At 44.6% G+C, this 21,320-nt stretch overlaps 2 protein-coding genes and 1 non-coding gene across 8 annotated transcripts in view; 1 reads left to right on the forward strand and 2 right to left on the reverse strand.

Moving 5' to 3' along the window:
• The window catches only part of LOC138732936 (zinc finger RNA-binding protein-like), a 57,748-nt gene extending 37,997 nt beyond the window's left edge, over window positions 1-19,751 (reverse strand). For 3 of the 6 annotated variants that reach the window (XR_011339341.1, XM_069879726.1, XM_069879727.1), the window contains exons 1-2: window positions 19,619-19,751; window positions 19,278-19,362 (exon numbers count right to left, since the gene is read on the reverse strand). Coding sequence is in view for 5 of the 6 variants with exons in the window: in XM_069879726.1 (XP_069735827.1) it covers window positions 19,278-19,362; window positions 19,619-19,655 (122 nt within the window). In the remaining variant the exon portion in view is untranslated. The remainder of the gene's footprint in view (window positions 1-19,277; window positions 19,363-19,618) is intronic. The other 3 variants (XM_069879724.1, XM_069879725.1, XM_069879722.1) reach the window with 1 other exon arrangement.
• Window positions 1,119-1,235, reverse strand: LOC138732955 (small nucleolar RNA SNORA66). Its single transcript, XR_011339350.1, has one exon. It is a non-coding gene; the product is annotated as a small nucleolar RNA SNORA66 (small nucleolar RNA).
• LOC138732934 (zinc finger RNA-binding protein-like) lies at window positions 13,286-17,432 on the forward strand. The gene is made up of 4 exons (XM_069879721.1): window positions 13,286-13,433; window positions 15,557-15,676; window positions 16,653-16,798; window positions 17,180-17,432. The coding sequence occupies exons 2-4, from the start codon at window positions 15,638-15,640 to the stop codon at window positions 17,430-17,432; spliced, it is 438 nt and encodes a 145-aa protein (XP_069735822.1). The 5' UTR covers window positions 13,286-13,433; window positions 15,557-15,637.
• Window positions 19,752-21,320: the final 1,569 nt, after the last annotated feature.

The raw sequence follows: 21,320 nt of genomic DNA on the forward strand, positions 1-21,320 counted from the left end.
TATTATTGTCCTATATTGATCTACAAGGTCTGACACGACAAACCTGAGACTAACCCTATAGCTGGGGAACCAAGAGTGGGAGAGGAGAGACAGAGATATGGTTCTAGAACATGCTCTAACCTGTCACAGTGAGACAGGGCTCAGCTCGACCCCTTCACTCAGTGCAAGTGGACGCGTGTTGAAATACAGATGTTGCCTTACCCTCAGTCGGAAAATGTCAGTGTGCAAGAGTGAACATCAAGTTTCTTGTGAAACTGAACAAATCCGCAAAAGAAACTTCTCAACTATTGACTGAGGTGTGCGGTGAAGAGCCCAAAGATCAAGTCGGTGCTCAAAGGAACCTGTTTTTTTGTCAGCAGAAGACGTGAAAGCTAAACGGATGGAGATCCTCAACAGCCTTTCAGAGAGTGATCTGTGGAATTGCTTTGGACGTGGGCAGCATCAGATGCAGCCGAGTATCAGCTCAGAAGGGAACTGTTGTGAAGGTGAGCATGGTTGATTTGCTTAATTTGTTAAATAAAGAGTTACAGGTGCAGTCTGGGGGGGGTGGGGGTGTCAGACCTTATATAGGCAATTCCTCTGTTTTGTCAGTCTTATTCTTCCTTCCTCCCATGTACCAAACCTGGCTATGCCATCCTATTCCACCCCTAGTGCTAGTTCTGCTACTCGTCAAGCTATGCAGTGCGCTGATTTAACTAATTAATCTAGCAGACAAATATGAGAATTTTTTTTCTTTTTTTTTTGCTGGGCTCATTTTCTAACATGGTAGAAATGTTAGAAACGTCAGAGCTCACAAAAGAGTCTGCTGAGTGCTAGAGCCCACATAAGTTAGAGGTATCAAAGCGGGGGGGAAAAAATGGGAAGGGGAAAAAGAACAGGGACCTGTCCAGGAAGCATTAATTTGGCTCTCAAATTTCATGAAATGGTGCTTAAGTTACTATTACAAAATGCAATACAGTGTTCACAACACACTATGAGGTAAACAGCATCAGTCAGTTTATCAAAGAAAATGCTTTTGTTCTCATGATATATATGATTAAAGCTGTCTGAGCAGGGCTATTAACAAGGTTCTGCTGCAGACATTTTCAGTTCTTTGGTGCTGTTTCTGTATCAAACTTTCTCATCATGTTATAGAATTAACAGCCAAAATAATTTTATTTCTAAGGCTAAAACAGTTTTATGACCAAACCTGTTCCCCTTGCTTCTGCAACATCATGCAGTGATCAAGTTTGCAAGACTGCAAGGAAAATATTCTAGAATTGACTGCTTCTTCCTTTTTAAAAGTTATGTTACACTATGTATAAGATTACAGTACAAGTCTTGTGAGGAGGGCTGAGGGAACTGGGGTTGTTTAGTCTGGAGAAGAGGAGGCTGAGGGGAGACCTCATCACTGTCTACAACTGCCTGAAAGGAGGTTGAAGCGAGGTGGGTGTTGGTCTCTTCTCCTATACATTCTTTTCTCTCTCCTCAACATAAGAAGGATATGGAGCTGTTGGAACGGGTGCAGAGGAGGGCTACAAAGATGGTCAGAGGGTTGGAGCACCTTTTCTATGAGGACAGGCTGAGAGAGTTGGGCTTGTTCAGCCTGGAGAAGAGAAGGCTCCAAGGAGATCTTATAGCGACCTTCCAGTACCTGAAAGGGGCCTACAAGAAAGCTGGAGAGGGACTATTCATAAAGGCTTGTGGTGATAGGACAAGGGGGAACAGGTATAAACTGGAGAGGGGCAGATTTAGACTAGACATAAGGAAGAATTTCTTCACTCTGAGAGTGGTGAGGCACTTGAACAGGTTGCCAAGGGAAGCTGTGGCTGCCCCATCCCTGGAGGTGTTCAAGGCCAGGTTGGATGGGGCCTTGGGTAACCTGATCTAGTGGGATGTGTCCCTGCCCATGACAGGGGAGTTGGAACTAGATGATCTTTAAGCTCCCTTCCAACCCAAACCATTCTATGATTCTATGTAACAAGCCATAGGAAGAGAGAGGACGGCCTCAAGTTGTGCCAGGGGAGGGTTTGATGGGATATTAGGAAAAATTTCTTTATTGAAAGAGTGGTGAAGCCCTGGTAGAGGCTGCCTAGGGCAGTGGTGGAGTCCCCATCCCTGGAAGGGTTAAAAAAACATGTAGATGTTGCACTTCAGGACATGGTTTAGTAGGCACGGTGGGGTTGGGCTGATGGTTGGACTTCATGATCTTAGAGGTCTTTTCCAACCTTAATGATTCTATGATTCTATGTTACAGATATTCACGACAATATCTTTTCTAAATTTATGATGTCTCTTTTGCTCCCCATGGTCTTACTGAGAACCTTTAACATAATGATTATCAGACACTTTCATATAATTAATTTATATCAAAAGATTTTTTCTGCCAACTTCATTTAACTTCCAAGAGTTTTTAATCCTTGTTTGGTGATCAGTGCCTCACCACATTTGTTGATGTGAACTTGCCTCCTCTCAGACTATTTTGCCATACTTGCTATTCCACCAATCTTTCTTTGCACCTATCCTAGTATTATCTACTCTTCTTTCTTGACTACAGGTGGAAAGAATTGTAAGCATCATTTCAGATGAAAGTTTCAGCTGTGCTACCCACTCTGCTCTAGACTGCTTTCTTTCCAAACAGTCTAGCTTCCTCAGAGCAGCTTCTTGTAAAGTTACCTGTGTATTTACAATATTTCCCTTGCATCAACTATCACGACACACCATACGAAAATACTCAGTAAGACTCAACACCAATCCCTAGGGTACTCCACTGCAATTATTTCTATTTGATAATCACTTTTCTAATTCTACTAACCACCTCTACCAGCTCCTTCTCTACAATTCTTTTACTAATCTCTACCTTAAGTAATAATTTTCCATACTGCACCACATCAAGCATTTCAACTTAATCCAAATAAATAAGCCTCCAAAAGACAGGCACCTGATCAAGTTGTTAGAGCAACAATGAAATACAGTATGTCAGCTGAGCTATGGTAACAAACCACATGTGTGTTCTTCACCACAACAAAGTAAGTAATTTGGTTTAGCTTAATCCCCCAATATAGCAGGAAAAAGTTGAACCAAATTACAAGCGGACAGAGAAGCTAACTGATTGACTTGGTAACTTAATGAGTTTTCTTTGTAGGTCAATTCTTTTCTTTCCCAAAATAAATTCTAATATCCTCATTAGCATCCTTGAGTTAAAGGAATTCTAGCACTCTTGATATGAAAAGATACACAGTCCATCTGGCTTTACTAACCGGTGGGGCTTAAAAAATCACAGAATAATTTAGGTTGAAACAAAGATTTGGAGGTCATGTTCTAACCCTGAGCTCAAAGCACAGCTAATTTCAAAGTTACATTAAGCTTCTTGGGGCTTTGTGTCCAGTCAGGTTCTAATAATGGAGATTGCAAGACTGCTCTAGACAACCTCTTCCAGCTCCTGAGTACCCTCCCTGTCAAGAATTTTTTCCTTAGTTTATGAAAGATTCAATTTTAAAAGCAAATGAAACCAACATTTACTTAAAGTAAATCCAGTTTGTGAACATTCAATTCAAGGTAACTTCATATTACAATTCTTATACTGTTTTAATGTACTATCAAAATAAACATCATTCTTTAATTTAAGAAGTTACAGGCAAAGGACTTGGCAGCTCAAATCTTACTCTGCTGCATTGCTCTAATAATACCTCTTCTGCCAGAGATTTTAATCTAAAAAGTATTTCATTCATAACACACCTATTTCTTTAGCTGATAGTAACAGTGCTTCCCCACCAAGCTCACTTTAATTTATATTTTCTAGAAACAACATTCTTCAATACTCATCTTCTGTCTCTGATTTCTGTTTCACTGTTTTCACTATCCAAGCCACAGACAGTTTACAGTCTACATCCGATTTTCTGTGGAGTCAAGGGCCACACTGGCTCACAAATTTGCAGAATTCATCCCTGAGAAAAAGCCACAGCAAAAATTAGCCTTGTCCATGTTGCTGTCTGGTATACAGAACTCCTTTCACCGAGTGAAATGAAGTTTTCACAAGACAGATGCATGTTTTGCTTTGATACTTTGCAAGCTGGACATAAGACTAACACTGCAGCTATTTTCATGGTGTCAACAATTAATATTGCTGTGTACATTCAGAACTGTGATCCTGAGACAGTATAACATGTAAAAGTCTTTTTCCCATTTGCAAATTCTAAGTCCTCATTCCAAAACACTAAGGCATCACGGTTATTAAGATCTCCCTGCCCAATTCTACACCACAAATTAAGCTATAGTATAGCTCATAAAATCAATTAAATTATAGTATAGCTTTAAAAGAAGTATAATCCTAGGTAGATATTTAGGCTGGAGAAGTCCAGCCTAAACACTTACATTTGGCTAAGTTGTATTAGAACACCATCAACAAAAAGTCCAAAAAGTTAGCCATCGCTACTACATATTAATTATTAAAATATCTGTATCAATTATTTCACATTACTGTTAGTAATTTTTATTCCCCTTTTCAAAAACTCAAATATTCAAGAAGCAATTAAAAATCTTTTCTGAACTGCACAACATCTTCAACAAGGAAACTGTAGCAGTGGATTTTATATAGAAAAAGAAATATGGGCTTCCAAAGTGAAAATAGATGGCAGCACACCTAAAATGATTTAAAGTCAGAAGCTGGCTAGGAGGCAAAAACTGATGATCAACAGCAATTAATGAAGTATTGGTGTCCACTTAACAAAACATTTTTCTCCCATTATGCAACCAAAAAGGTTTGTCTAAATTAAAAAGCTATTTAATATAGTTTTGCAAACGAGCAACCTTCTTCCACAAAAAAAAAGAAAAACTTAGATGAGAACTTGGATTATAAGTAGATCTAAACTAGCAGAATCCACACTTGTTACTTTTATATAGCGACACTGATAGAAGGCCTGGATTTGCTGTGATTTATCAGCCCAAGAATGACAGAGAGTTAAGAGCATTTAAGAAACAAATACTAAATTATCTTCTGGAGAACACTTTGCTTTTGTCCTTTTTCATTTCCAGCTATTGGCCTTTTCTAATAAAAAAAAGTTTTGAGGATTTTTTTTTTTGTAAAAAATTAAACTGAAAGCAGAAAGCTTGCTTTATTTATTGCACATTAACAATATTGAGAAAATGCAAAACTTTGATACATTGCTATCTATTTTGCCAGATAATAACTCCATGTGACTTAAGATTGCAAGATATTTTATTTTCCACATTAGGATATTTGTGGAGTAAGTCAATTCAACATAAGTCTTTTTAATAGAAAGACAGAAACACACATCATGTGTAAACATAGTCTCATTTAATGAAAGTTAATGATTTAACTTTTTTGATTTGTAGGTGGTAATAAGCTTCAGGCAAAAGGAAGTAAACTAGAAGAAATGGGTCTCGGAAGCCGCCGCGGGAGATTGAAATGTGGCAAAGCCACCAGCAACAGTTAATCAACGTGGTTCAGAGGCAGACATGGTAAGTGCTGCAGCTGGGCACTAGATCAAGGCGGAAGGGCACTTGCCAGAGAGGAGGAAGCCCAGGAACCGCAGAATACGGTAGCGATGCTCGGTTGAACAAATAAAGCCAGTGAGAAGCACTGAAGCAGTCCAGACGAGTAACTCCTTAAAGAAGGTGAGCAGCTGAGAACTCGGGAATAATGGGGTCTTCAATGTCCACAGAAAAGCGGTCTACACTTGATATCTTAAAATCAAGTTTGAAGAAATAGGGAGTTAAGTATGCTGAGCAACAACTCAGGGCTTTGTTGAAATGGATACAGGGTCAGGATCCAGGTTTAGATGTGACTCATGTATAGAAGTCTGGGACGCCGCGGGAGTTAAATTGTGGGACGGGGCTACCAGGGAAGACCTTGTGATGCTAAGCCTATTATCTACCTGGAGGTTAATGAGTGAATCATTAAAACACTTAAGAACCAAGGAAAGAAAGAGACAGGACACTGATATTCTGTATTCTGAACTGAGTGCAGGACCATCAGCAACTGCTGACAACCCCTTTGATCCAGGTCCGAGAGAACTCCAATTTATTTCTACCTGCATCGGTGGGGTGACCTTAAACTGCTACAAACTTGTTCTGAGATTTATTCACAGGATGCCAGTCCAGTTAGTCATGAAGAGATAAAGGAGATTCAAAAAGCTGCAAAAGAGAAAGGACTAACTGCTCTACCGCTGCTGTGGCTAGACTCACTTTCTGTAACTCAGGCAGTTTCAACATTACAGAAGGAACTGCAACAGATCACAATAAGAAATAACCTGATTAAATGACGTTGGTAGCAGTTCAAGAATCAAGCCAGTTTAAATAATGCGATTTTACATCAGGCACAACTTTTTGCTTATCAAACGCTTATAAAGACGCCAGATGTCGGAAAGCTGAAACAGGCATGACCCGAATGTGGCATTTATAGACAGATTGAAGGATGCGCTCAACAAGCAGGGAGACAACCAAGCAAAACCGTAAAATATCCTAATGATGAATGCAGAAAGATATTGTGCAGTCTGAAAAATCCTACAATAGTAAGTTGAGGTCATTCGCCTATCAAGCACAGCTCATGGCTGCCGCCCTGAATGCAAACCAGGACAGAAAGACGTTCTGTTATAGATGTGGTAAGGAGGGACATTTTAAAAGAGACTGCCACATGCAACGCCAGGATAGAGGGCCTAAAATCTGCCCTCGGTGTGGAAAGGGTAAACATTTTGCCAGTTGGTGTAGATCAAAACGAGATAAGAAGGGGACAGCATTGTTGGAAAACCAGGAGCAAAGCAGGGTTCAGAGGCACGTGCTGACACAGACACCTCCATGGCAAGCAGCAGCTCTCACCTCAGAGCAAGAACCAGAGGCAGCACCGAGATAGACGTGATCACCACCATCGCAGTTGTGCTGCAATCATCCGCAGTTTACACAATGCCACAGAATGTAAAAGGACCATTGGGGAGTGGCTTTACTGCCTTGTTATTAGTTATCATCAATAACTCGGTTGGGAATCTTTGTTTTACCCAGGGTCATAGATGCAGACTTTACTGGAATAATTCAAGCAATGGTATGGACACCGTCTCCACCAGTGTTAATCCAAAGGATAGCCGGAGAGCACAATTAGTTTTGTTCAAAGCAGCTATGTTCCAAGCTGACTCTAGAAAGCATGGCTCGCAAGGTTATGGGTCCACGGGAGTCCCTGAAATACATTGGGTTCAGTCGTTACAAACTCAGCGTCCTATGTTGAAGTGCACATTAAGTTTAAAAAGGGGGAAAGCCAGAACATCTTAAAATGGCTGTAGTGCAACCCTTTCTTGTGCATGTTCCACTAATCTTGTGGGGGAGAGATGTGCTAAGTGCAATGGGAATAGGAGTTGGAACCATGAATGAGTGAAAAATTGGGTGCATTGCAAAAGTTAATGGAGGAGCAAATAGATCAAGGGCATATAGTCCCGACTAATAGTCCTTGGAACGCACCTGTATTTGTGATAAAAAAGAAATGTGGAAAATGGCGTTTATTACATGACTTTTCTAGACAAACTACAAGAGGCCTTGAATAAGCAGGCAGGCAATATTGCCGCTAGAGAAGTTTTGCTTAAACAATGAGCCTTAGAGAATGCAAAAGCAGACTTAGTGTACTGTTAATTGCAGCAGTGCCTGTCACAAAGATTGCTTGTTTTACCAGAAGTGACTGATGCCGACTTTAAGACAGCAATACAAGTAATGGCTTGGACGCCTATGCCTCCTCGCTTTATACCAAAGGGAACTAGAATTGTACTCACAGGGTTAATAAGTGTGGTTCCCACCCATAAGAAGGGCCAGCAGCCTTGCAGCAGTGCCTGTCAGAGAGACAATTTCCCAATGCTGGAGGCAGTAAGTGATTTAATTCAAGTGACAGATGAAAACAATTTTGGATTGCCTTGATAAATTCACTGGCTGCCTTAGCACTTAAACACTTATAACCGGTTAATGATTAGCGCATATATATATATATATATATATGGAACAAGTAACAATTGAAACTCAGGTTAGTAGTTATTTTCCTGGGAAAACATGCAACAGAGGCAGAGGTGCAATTCTTACCATATGTCCCTCCTTGGTGGGGGAAGAGAGGTCCAGGCACATCCACCCATCCATCAGGTAAGGTGGCCATCTTTCCTCCCCCAAGGAAAGGGTTTCAGGTGCCAGTTTTATACCTTTTGCAAACTCTTTGGCACTACCATGTGTCTTGTCTCCTGGCTGGGATGTCCTCTTCAACAGTTTGCAGGGAGAACACAGCACCAAGGAGGGACTGTCACCTGCCTGCTCCTCAGCTGGATAATGCCACAACTGGCCATTGAGGGTGAAGTTAGAGAGGGGACATGGGAGAGCTGCTGCTGCCTCACTTACCGATGCACCCTATGGCCTCCTCAATGTGCATCCAGGCACCTGTGCTGTTCCTACCCCACTAGGCATCTCCATAGACTGGTTCTCCAGAACTCGCTTGTAGAAATTCCTTTGCACATTTGACCTTGGGGAAGGATGGCTTGAGATCTCGAGAGCAAGTCAGGGTCAGTTCTTCGTTCAATCTGTAATTATTTTTGCTTGGTGCAAACCAAAGTCTTTGATCACACTGGGATCAACAAAACAGCAACTATGTCCCCACCAACTTGCAAAGGAGAAACACAAGGCAGCTTAGGTGTGGTGGTGTTTTGGCGAATGCATATTCCAGGTTACAGTCTGATCATAAGACCTCTCTACTGAGTGACCCAAAAGAAGAATGACTTTGAATGGGGCCCTGAGCAGCAACAAGCCTTTGAACAAATTAAATGGGAGATAGTTCTTGCAGTAGCACTTGGACCAGTTGAGACAGGACAAGATATATGAAAAATATGCTTTACACCTCAGTCAGGGATAACAGCCCCAACTGGGGCCTCTGGTAGAAAGTACATGGAGAGATTAGAGGCCGACCTCAAGCGTTTTGGAGCTTGGTATATAGAATCATAGAATAGTTGGGGCTGGAAGGGACCTTAAAGATCACGTAGTTCCAACCCCCTGCCATGGGAAGGGACACATCCCACTAGATCAGGCTGCCCAAGGCCCCATCCAACCTGGCCTTGAACACCTCCAGGGATGGGGCATCCACAACTTCCTTGGGCAACCCGTTCCAGTACCTCACCACACTCATGGTGAAGAAATTCCTCCTCATATCCAGTCTACATCTGCCCCCTCTCCAGTTTATGCTCATTGCCTCTAGTCCTATCGCGGCAAGCCTTTGTGAACAGTCCCTCCCCAGCTTTCTTGTAGGCCCCCTTCAGGTATTGGAAGGTTGCTATAAGGTCTCCTCGGAGCCTTCTCTTCTCCAGGCTGAACAAGCCCAACTCTCTCAGCCTGTCCTTGTACAAGAGGTGCTCCAGCCCTCAGATCATCCTTGTAGCCCTCCTCTAGGCCCGTCCCAACAGTTCCATATCTTCTTTATGTTGAGGATTCCAGAACTGGATACAACACTCCAGTCAACATCGTTCAGTGGCAGACACAGTAAGTGCTGCAGCCAGGCACTAGATCAAGGCAGAGGGGCACTTGACAGAGCGTGGGAAGCCCAGGAACCCCGGAGGGAGCCCAGCAGACAGGTCTGGACTGCTGGAAGCCCAGGCTCATACGTGGTTGCTGACGTGGTGGGGGGGCAGTCCTGGAAGCTGCCACGGGAGACTTGAACAGTCTTCTGGGAGTGCTGCAAACAGGGGTGCGCTTGTCAGAGAGGCACGCTCGAACAGTTTGCGAGATCAGTTTGTGAGATCAGGGCACGGTTCCTGTGCTCAAAAGGTAAGCTAGGTCAGTGTGAGGGAGCCCAGCCACAGTGTCCACCCAGCGAAAGGCTGCATCCTCTGCACCTGCCAGAAGGCGCGATTCAGTTCAGACTGAGCTCCTGGGCAAGCACGCAGCTGTCTAGGTCTCGGGCTGCACGGAGTGCCACCAGGAGCCCAGGTAAGGGAACTTCCCAACCTGGTGAGATCTACGGACTATTACCCATTATTGCTGCTCCATGTGGGAGGGGATGAAGCTGCAGTACAAAGCCCAAGGGGGATTAAAAGGGATTTTAGGGCCTTGGGACAGATACTGGGGGAATCTGGGGCCCAGGTGATTTTTTTTCTTCCCTCCTTCCAGTTACAGGTGGTGACATAGCACAGCTCAGATGGATCCAGTCAATTAATACATGTCTCCATGGCTGGTGTCACCGCAATAACTTTGGTGGTTTTGATAACGGCATGGCCTACACAGCAGTGGGATTACAGGTATCGGATGGGAGCCACCTTTCTTGGAAGGGGAGGAGGGTCTTTGCCCAGGAGCTTGCAGGACTTGCAGATAGGGCTTTAAACTAGATGTGAAGGGGGAGGGGGACAACATCAAGCTACCCTGTAACAAGCAGTGGGAGGACAGGTGGCAGGGGTCAGGTGTTAGGGAGGCCATTTCTCTAAAACACCTTGTAGGTAATAAAGGGTCCCACTGGGAAGGTGATGCAACTGGCAGCCCAGCTGAAGTGCCTTTACACTAATACACGCAGCTTGGGTAACAAGCAGGAGGAGCTGGAAGCTACCTTGCTACTAAAAACCTATGATCTAGTTGCCATCACGGAAACGTGGTGGGATGAATCCCATGACTGGAGTGTGGCTATCGACAGCTACAGGCTGCTCAGAAGGGACAGACTGGGAAGGAGGGGTGGAGGAGTTGCCCTCTATCTCAGGAAAGGGATAGAATGTGAAGAGCTGTCGTTGAAGAATAGCCACGAACAGGTTGATAGCTTGTGGGTCAGAATTGAAGACAGATGAACCAATGGGAACCTTGTGGTTGGTGTATACTACAGGCCACCCGATCAAGGAGAACCAACTGATGAAGTCGTCTTCCTCCAGCTACAGGAGGCTTCATGCTCACAAGCTCTCATCCTGCATGGGGACTTCAACCACCCCGCATCTGCTGGAAAAGTAGCACGGCAAGCTGTAGGCAATCCAGGAGACTCCTGGAGTGCATTGAGGATAACTTCTTAGTCCAGCTGATAGGGACTCCCACCCAACGAGATGCAAAACTAGACCTTAGGGTCACCAATACAAGCAAACTCATCAATGATATTAGGATCGGAGGCAGCCTGGGCTGCAGTGATCACATGCTGGTGGAGTTCAAGGTCCAGAGGGATATAGGACAGGTGAGGAGTATAGTCGAGACCCTAAATTTCAGGAAAGCAGAATTCCAGGGCTTCAAGCAATTACTCAATAGAATCCCCTTGGATGTGGCCCTCCAGGACAAGGGAATGGAACAGAGCTGGAAAATATTCAAGGATGCTTTCCATAAAGTGTAAGAGCGCTCAGTCCCTGTATGTAGAAAATCAGGCAGGGAAGGGAAAAGACCAGCATGGCTGAGTCAAGACCTGCTGATTAAACTAAGGAAGAAGAGGGAACTGCACAGGCAGTGCAAGCAGGGACAGCGAACCTGGTAAGAGTATAGACATGCTGCCCGGATGTAGGGAGGAAGTCAGGAAGGCCAAGGCACAGCTGGAGCTGAACTTGGCAAGGGAAGTGAAGGGCTTCTACAGGTACATCAATCAAAAGAGGAAGGTCAATGAGAACGTACCGCCACTGATGGTTGGAAATGGTAACCTCGTAACAGCAAAAGAGGAGAAGGCTGAGGGTCTCAACAACTTTTTTTCCTCAGTCTTAACTGATAACTGCTCTCCTCACCCCTCCTGGGTCATGCGACAGCAAGATGGTGACCAGGGGGATAATACCATCCCACAGTAGAGGAGGATCAGGTTCGTGACCACCTGAGGAACCTGAACATACATAACTCTATGGGACCTGATGCATCCCAGAGTCCTGAGGGAATTGGCAGATGTGGTTGCCAAGCCACTCTCCATGATATTTGAAAAGTCATGGCAGTCAGGAGAAGTCCCTGGTGACTGGAAGAAGGGTAACATTGTACTAATTTCTAAAAAGGGTAGAAAAGACGACCCTGGGAACCGCTGACCTGTCAGCCTCACCTCTGTGCCTGGGAAGGTCATGGAACAGAACCTCCTAGAAGCTCTACTAAAGCACATGGAGGACATGGAGGCAATTAATAGCAGCCAGCACGGCTTCACCTGGGGCAAATCCTATCTGACCAACCTAGTGGCTTTCTATGATGGGGTGACCGCAGCAGTGGACACAGGTAAACCGACGGATGTGAACTATCTAGACTTCTGTAAAGCCTTTGACACAGTCCCCCACAACATCCTCCTCTCTAAATTGGAGAGATATGGATTTGATGGGTGGACAAGAAACTGGTTGGATGGTCGTATTCAGAGAGTAGTGGTCAATGGCTTAAAGTCCAGATGAAGATCTGTGACTAGTGGTGTCCCTCAGGGATCCGTACTGGGACCGGTGCTGTTTAATATACTCATCAATGATACTGACAGCGAGATTGAGTGCACCCTCAGCAAGTTTGCAGATGACACCAAGCTGAGTGGTACAGTTACCACACCGGAAGGATGGGACGTCATCCACAGGGACCTGGACAGGCTGGAGAAGTAGGCCTCTGAGAACCTCATGAGGTTCAGCCAGGCCAAGTGCAAGGTCCTACAGCTGAGTCGGGGCAATCCCCGATTTCAGTACAGGCTGAGAGATGACGTGATTGAGAGGTGCCCTGCAGAGAAGGACTTGGGGTGCTGGTCGATGAGAAGCTCAACATGAGCCGGCAGTGTGCACTCGCAGCCCAGAAGGCCAATTGTATCCTGGGCTGCATCAAAAGAAGCGTGGACAGCAGGTCGAGGGAAGTGATTCTGCCCCTCTATTCCTCTCTTGTGAGACCTCATCTGGAGTACTGTGTTCTGTTCTGGAATCCTGAATGGGTCCAGAAGAGGGCTACAAAGATGATCTGAGGGCTGGAGCACCTTCCCTATGAGGACAGGCTGAGAGAGTCGGGCTTGTTCAGCCTGGAGAAGAGAAGGCTCCAAGGAGATCTTATAGCAACCTTCCAGTACCTGAAGGGGACAGACAAGAAAGCTGGAGAGGGACTATTCATAAAGGCTTGTGGTGATAGGACAAGGGGGAACAGGTATAAACTGGAGAGGGGCAGATTTAGACTAGACATAAGGAAGAATTTCTTCACTGTGAGAGTGGTGAGGCACTCAAACAGGTTGCCCAGGTAAGTTGTGGCTGCCCCACCCCTGGAGGTGTTCAAGGCCAGGTTGGATGGGGCCTTGGGCAACCTGATCTAGTGGGATGTCCCTGACCATGGCAGGGGATTGGAACTGGATGATCTTTAAGGTCCCTTCCAACCCTAACTGTTCTATGATTCTATGATAAATTAAATCGGCTGAAAGTGTTAAAACAACAACTGCTGCTGCAGTACAAACACAGGAAGTCAAATCGGACACAGCAGCTGAACCAGTGACTCCTACAACTCTTGCTGCCTTGCAAAGCGATGTCCAGCCAGTGGGCCATGACTATGTGGAGGAGGTATTTATATGAAAATGCAGACTATTTTCATAGAATCGTAGAATCACCAGTTTGGAAAAGACCCACCGGATCATCAAGTCCAACCGTTCCTATCAATCACTAAACCATGTCCGTCAGCACCTCGTCCACGCATCCCTTAAGCACCTCCAGGGTTGGTGACTCAACCACCTCCCTGGGCAGCCTCTGCCAGTGCCCAAAGACCCTTTCTGTGAAAAATTTTTTCCTAATGTCCAGCCTAAACCTCCCCTGGTGGAGCTTGAGGCCATTCCCTCTTGTCCTGTCCCCTGTCACTTGGGAGAGGAGCCCAGCTCCCTCCTCTCCACAACCTCCTTTCAGGTAGTTGTAGAGAGCAATGAGGTCTCCCCTCAGCCTCCTCTTCTCCAGGCTAAACAACCCCAGCTCTCTCAGCCGCTCCTCACATTAAACATGAAACAATCACAGAATGGTTGAGGTTGGAAGGGACCTCTAGGGGTCCAATCCCACTCAAGCAGGGCCACCTAGAGCCCAGGACCACGTCCAGACAGCTTCTGACTGTCTCCAAGGAGGGAGACTCCGCAAGTTCCCTAGGCAACCTGTGCCAGTGCTCAGTCACCCTCACAGTAAAAAAAAATGTTTCTTGATGTTCAGAGGGAACCTCCTGTGTTTCAATTTGTGCCCATTGCCTATGGTCCTGTCACTGGGCACCACTGAAAAGAGCCTGGCTCTGTCGTCTTTGCACCCTTTCTTCAAGTATTTATATTAATAAGATCCCCCCGAGCCTTCTCATCTCCGGGCTGAACAGCCCCAGCTCTCTCAGCCTTTCCTCATAGGAGAGAAGCTCCAGTTCCTTTATCATCTTTGTGGCCTTTCATTGGACTCTCTCTCCACTATGCCCATGTCCCCCTTGCACTGGATAGCCCAGAACTGGACACAGGACTCCAGGCGTGGCCTCACCAGTGCTGAGTAGAGAGGAAGGATCAGCCAGCTCCCTCGACCTGCTGGCAATACTTTGTCTAACGCAGCCCAGGATGCCATTTGCCTTCTTTGCTGCAAGGGAATATTGTTGGCTCAAGTTCAACTTGATGTTCACCGGGACCCATCAGGTCCTTTGCTGCCGAGCTGCTTTCCAGCTGGGTGGCCCCCAGCATATATTGGTCCCTGGGATTGTTCCTTCCCAGGTGCGGGACTTTGCACTTCCCCCTGTTGAACTTCACAAAGTTCCTGTCAGCCTGCTTCTCCAGCCCGTTGAGATCTCTCTCTCTGGATGGCAGCGCAACCCTCTGGTGCATCAGCCACTGCTCCCAGTTTTGTATCATCAGCAAACTTGTTGAGGGTACACTACCCCATCATCCAGATCATTAATGAAGATGTTAAACAGAACTGGACCCAGTATTGAGCCCTGGGGTACACTGCTAGTTACTAGCCTCCAACTAGATTTCATTCTACTGATCACCACCCTCTGGGACTTGCCATTCAGCCAGCTTTTAATCCACCTCACTGCACACTCATCCAGCTTGTCTATGAGGATATGTGAGACTGTGTCAAAGGCTTTCCTGAAGTCCAGGTAGACAATATCAACTGCTCTCCACATCTAGCAGGCCAGTCATTTCATTGCAGGAGCTTATCAAGTTGATCAAGCACAACTTCCCCTTGGTGAAGTCATGTTGACTACTGATGACAGTTTTCTTGTCCTTAATGTGCCCGGAAAAGGCTTCCAAGATTAGCTGCTCCATCATCTTCCCAGGGCCTGAGGCGAGGCTGACTAGCCTGTAATTCCCTGGGTCCTCCTTGAAGATAAGAGCGACAAGGTATTGAACCTGCAAAGGCTTGTGTCCATTTCTCTCATGCTCACTGGGGCATTCTTCACGTGGGTGGCATGAGATATGTGGGTGAAGCCTGATGAAAATTTTTCATCACTTGCAGGCTTGTAATTATTCAACTCGATATGTTCAGGCTTGAGTTTAAAAATGCACTCCTTGGAATGGAAGAACTTCATTCATTACTAAACACAATAGTGTGCCTGTCAGAATCAAAAGTTCTATTTTGCCTTCTCTCGGTTACTGCATGAGCTCTTTAGCGTGTTTGGAGATGGGTAGACATTATCCAATGTCACTGAATTAGCGTATTATAACTTTATTCTCCAGGTAAGAAATGATGAAGGAAAGGTGATCCGCTTTCACTGTAAACTTTGTGAATGCAGTTTTAATGATCCTAATGCCAAGGAGATGCACTTAAAAGGGAGGCGGCACAGACTTCAGTATAAGGTTAGTAGAAATGCTAATGCTTCTATCTGAAAACCCACTTGATGTCAGCTGACTGATTACACATTCTTACATTTTAAACTAGTCAAAAGTAGGTACTCTGATTAAACAGCATATAAAAAAAGCTAGAGAAATCTATTTCTTAGGGAGTATAGTCTTTAAAGTAGTAATGCAGACTGTGAAACTGCATTTTGGTTTGGGGTTTTTCTTTAAACATTCTGAACATTGTTTTCAGGCAACCTGTGCAAAATTAAAATATTCGTACAACATATGCAAGCACGTTAGGTGCTTGCCGTCCTTTACCATGAATTTCAAATAGTGTAAATAGTAGTGCTCAATGTTTTTGGCAGGATAAGCAACATAAACCCTTTGTGGAGACATTAGAGAAACAAGCGTTGCAGACTTTTAGTCATGAATGGAGAGACACCTGCCCTGACATATGGCGTACGCTTTGATTAGTATAAGATTATATAGGAAGAACCTACTGTGGTCACAGGAGATACAATGGGCCTGCATGATTATGAAAAAGATGAAAGAAGAGAAAAAGATGCCCGAAAAATGTATTCAGTCACTCGTGATTATGCCCCTATGTGAGGGACCCTTCAGGAACAGAGCATCTGGAAGCACACTGCAGTCAAGATGAATTTTTTTTCAGGCTATAGATTCATCATCTTGCTACAGAATGAACAGCAAATTACTTAGTATTTCATGTAAGATTTTAATCTGAAATTGCTTTATTCTGTTATAGTTGAAGAGGGAAATCATGCTCTTTGTAATATGCTGCTGTTTCTTTCCTTTACAATACTGGATACAGATTTTTCTTCTTCAACTATTCATTCAGTGCAGTTCTCTAACTGCATTTTACTCCCATTGATTTTATCGTAGACCAGTAGTTTGTGTTAAACATGTCAGAAGAACTCCATAACCTTGAGATGACAAGAGGCAAATCAACGTTTCATTCATTGTTTTTCTGAACTAGAAAAAAGTAAACCCAGACTTACAAGTAGAAGTAAAGCCCAGTATTCGAGCAAGAAAAATTCAAGAAGAAAAGATGAGGAAACAGATGCAGAAAGAAGAATACTGGAGAAGACGAGAAGAGGAAGAACGCTGGAGGATGGAAATGAGGTAATGTTTATCAATGAATGAGAAAAAGCTGCAGTTAAATTATGTAAAACTTACTCTGCTTCTCTAGTTACTTATTTTGAATACTTGTTTTTGGAACTCTGTACTTGTTATAAATTATGTTGTCATTACCTCTCTGGGGTCTTTATTTGTTTTGTTTGTTAGTGTTCAATTCTTTTGAGGAATGTAGACCTACTAGAATTATTTGCTATAAATTCAGGCCTGCTTTCAAAATAACTGTTCATTTTAGTTACCCCCTGGAGTTCACTGGTGTTTGCTTATGATTACTAGTAATGAGTTGGTGAGGACATCCAAGAACTTATTTGGAATTGTTGGAAGTATTAACTACTATATAAAGAGAACACTTTGATTGATACACTGCAGGCGATATGAAGAGGACATGTACTGGAGGAGAATGGAGGAAGAGCAGCATCACTGGGATGAGCGTCGCAGAATACCAGATGGAGGATATCCTCATGGTCCTCCAGGACCTCTAGGACTGCTGGGAGTTAGACCAGGAATGCCTACTGTGGTCACAGGAGATACAATGGGCCTGCATGATTATGAAAAAGATGAAAGAAGAGAAAAAGATGCCCGAAAAATGTATTCAGTCACTCGTGATTATGCCCCTGTATGAGGGACCCTTCAGGAACAAGGCATCAGGAAGCACACTGCAGTCAAGATGAAATTTAAGTTTCATACTGTGAGATATTCTAAGAAAGGCTTGTATCCTAAAAAGAATTTTTGCATTTAGCTAAAGTAAGTGCTGAAATCAACAGGATTCTATATATTATCATTAGGGAGCACTGACTGAGGTTCCTTTAAAGCTGCAGCCTAAAGTTCTGCCAGTGCATCAGAATTTTTGACACCTATTTCATCGAAAGAACCCCCCAAAAAATGTGACTTATCAAAGTTTATTATCAAAGTTTCTGTTACTTGCTATAAAAACTACAGCATTATGACTTCTAATTGGCATATATAAAAAAACTAAGGTCTTCGGTTTCAAGTGTCTGATTTGTCCACAAAACAACTTGTTATTTTGAGCAACTTTTTAAAAATCTGTGGATTAGTCCTGTGGCCAGAATTTTTTTTTTTGTTTTGTAGATTTATGAGACTCGCCTATGTATTAACTATCCAGATAAACATCCATTTGTATTCTCTATTATTCTAGTTTCTAATGACACAGGAATTTTATTATTTTATAAACTGTTACTTTGAATACTAGTAAGAATCATAGAGGACTTGTTGCAATATTAAGTCTTTTATTATCTTCCCCTGCCACCACCATCTCTTTCTCAATTATACTGGAGTAGAACACACATTTTGTAGCACTCCGTAAACAAGCTATTAAGGACCTGCCAAACCTGCTTCAAGAAGTTCCCTTTTAGGCATTTTAAGTTAATCCTGTGTTTTCTGCTCAAAATATTAAATTTATTCTTATGAAAGGACTGCTTTAACCCAACTGCTATGTCTCTTCACTTTCAGATGTGGTAAACATAGAAACCAATTATGGGGTGCAGTCTTTTGCTAAGACACAAACAGAATAGCATCTTGTGCTTATGATAACAAAGAAAAAAGTTTCTTTCAATCAGTTTTTCCATTTTCTCAAGAACGCATTTAGGATTAACTATGAAAACAGTTTTGAACTTGAGCTGTATTCCAATGATATTTTTATATTACAACTCAAAAGGAAATTTTAAATGAGTTGTTCAGGTTCTTAAGTCTATAAACCACCTCAATAAAAGGAATAATAATTTAAAAAAATTAATCTCCACTTCAAAACTACAGATGGATCTCAATTTATTATTCACTTAAGAGTGTTTATTTACTAAAAAAAAAAAAATCCTCTATGCTATTTAGAAACTCCTTCATCCCATGATGACTCAGTTTCAAATTTTGCTATAACTATCAAGTAAAACATACTGTGAACACCTAATCTTAGAAGGACTAGAAGATGAACAAAATTTAAACCTCTTCTTTTATTATATATATTATATTATAAATGATAATGTATGTACTTGATGTCCATTTCCAGGAAACAATAGATATTTTCTCTGAAGCTGAAGAAGGGCCTGAAGGCAGCAGATAGTAACTCACTAGTGTTGTGAACTACAAGTGGCCATTTTAATTTAAAGGCCTTGAGACCTGATGCTGATTCTCCTCCTCCTCCTCCTCCGTGGTGCCCGGCTCCACCTCCCCACCCTCACGCCACTGGGGATACAGGGAGGCCCTTGCCAGGAGGATAAGAAAACACACCCGCGGGCAGGGCAGACAAGCAGAAGAGTCCCAAGTACAAACATCCCGAACAAGTAGGATGCAGAAGGAGGCCCCCACACCGGGCGGGGGATGGGAGCAATCCCGAGCACTCACCCCCGAGGGGGTGGGGAGATCCCGATCAGAGACAAGGGACTGGAGGCGAAGAGGGGAGAGGTAGCTCCAGGCCTGGACAGATGGAGGGGCAGGGCGGGGTCGCGGCAGTTACCTATACTGGGCAGCAGCCCCGCTATGGGTGAAACCAAAGTAGTTGCCGGTGGCCATTTTGGCATCTTCTCCCAGCCGACTGGGCACTGTGGCGACGATAACCAAGAGGCAGCGGCGGTGGTCGGGACCATGACAGGAGGCCCGGCAGGAGGAGAAAGCGGGGGTAGGGTAGGAAGAGAAGGGGACAGACAGACAAAAGACAGAAAGAGCGCGCGAGCGCCAGGTCAGACACGGTGCCTCAAGACCCCGTTCCCCCGCCCTGCACGCGGGCCGCATCCCCTCCCCCTCATCGCCGACCCCCACACGCACAGACACAAATAAACACCGAGCGCCATTACTTACCATAGGTGAACGAAACTACCGGGCATATAGGGATCATGAGTCCAAGCAGGCAGCGACAACAGCGACTAAAGTCTTAACTCTCACCCCCTCCTCCCCCCCTCCTCACCGTCTCGATTACTCCCTTCCCCACACACACCTACGGCGACAACGGCGGAGTACGGCCGGGCCAGGACCGTGCGCACGCGCGAGACGTGAGAGGCCGCTGGGAGTTGTAGTCTGGCCCATGACTGCACACACACCACCCCACGCCCACAGAAGGTCGCGCTTAGTGCCACGGTAGCCGCCGCTGCACTTGAGAAGCAGATCCTCATATGCACGTGCGCGGGATGTGCAAACACTCTTGGGAACTGTCGTCTCTCCCCCTGAGGCCCAGGCGCGAAGGAGAGCTGCTGTTAGAGAAGCGCTGCACGTACCGCTGGGCCTGCCGTCTTCCTCTCTCCATTATCCTGTGTTTTACACTCGCAGTCGCACTGATACCAAAAATGTCGGCAAATAAAACTCTCTAAGACTTCTTTTGGAGTTTTAGAAAGCGAGAATCCTTTATCAGGCCCGGGCAACATAGAATCATAGAATCACTAGGTTGCAAAAGATCTCTAGGATCATTAAGTCCAACCATTCCTATCAATCACTAAACAATGTCCCTCAGCACCTCATCCACCCGTCTTTTGAATACTGTGAGAATGGATATTAAGGAGATTCGTGTCAGCGTGACAGGAAATGGCGGCAATTGTGAAGTCGTGAATGTTTATCTTCAAGTTTAGGCGTTTGACAAAATTCGCGGTTTAACATTTGTGCAGGGTTTAGCTGTATTGGATTGTGCAGACTGGTGTGTGGGGATGGGGGGGGTCTGCGTTCATGGAGCCTCGGGGAGGAGCTCTTGAGAGTCCCTGGGTGGGCCGGGAGGGGCCGGGTGCACTAAGGGGAAGGAACATTCTCGAAGGTGATTGTAATATTCATGAAACTGAATGAATATGCATGAGAACCAATGTATAAAAAGGTATGGCAAGGGTGGTTTAGCGTGTGTGTTGGTAGAGCAGGAGCTCCCTGCGCAGCCAGCGCTGTATTACCCAGCTCCCCATCCCCGGATAATAAAATACTTCGCTGCTGAATGGGCCTGGCAGTGTAGTCATTTATAACAAATTTTGGGGGCTCATCCGGGATCCTCCTTTGAGTCTCGCTTGGGGCTCGGAATACCCAGGCAAGGCGCCTACAGCTCCCTATTTGGAGCATAAAGTCTGGATATTTCAGGTCCGGGCAAAGGAGGATTTTGGGGGATTCCTAGGTAACAATAATAAAAAAAAAAAAGTAATAGTACAGTTATTCCCCATAATTTTTGTGCACATGAAGACCCAAGTGAAGACGTTTGGACAGCTGGAGTCGTGAGTATATCACTGGTTTGGGGGTAGGGAGGTGTCCTGAGACAGGGGGGTTCCCCGGGACCAAACTCCCTAAGAAGGGTCCTGAGACGGGGGGGGGTTCCCCGGGACCAAACGAAAGTATGATTGAATGTGTGTGTGTGACGTAGCATAGCTATGAAGTGAGTGCGGATAAGTTGGTCACTTCTACATCCTGGCCCATTGTCCGATTTTACCTGTGTGAGAAAGGTTTTTAGCACTGCATATCGTTCCATTCCTAGTTTTGTGCTGTAAAAAGTTATTAATCGGGCTTTCTATTCCTTTGCTAAAACCCCATTCACTGTTGT

The sequence above is a fragment of the Phaenicophaeus curvirostris genome, chromosome W (genome assembly GCF_032191515.1).
Source record: "Phaenicophaeus curvirostris isolate KB17595 chromosome W, BPBGC_Pcur_1.0, whole genome shotgun sequence".
NCBI classification, from domain to species: Eukaryota; Metazoa; Chordata; class Aves; order Cuculiformes; family Cuculidae; genus Phaenicophaeus; species Phaenicophaeus curvirostris.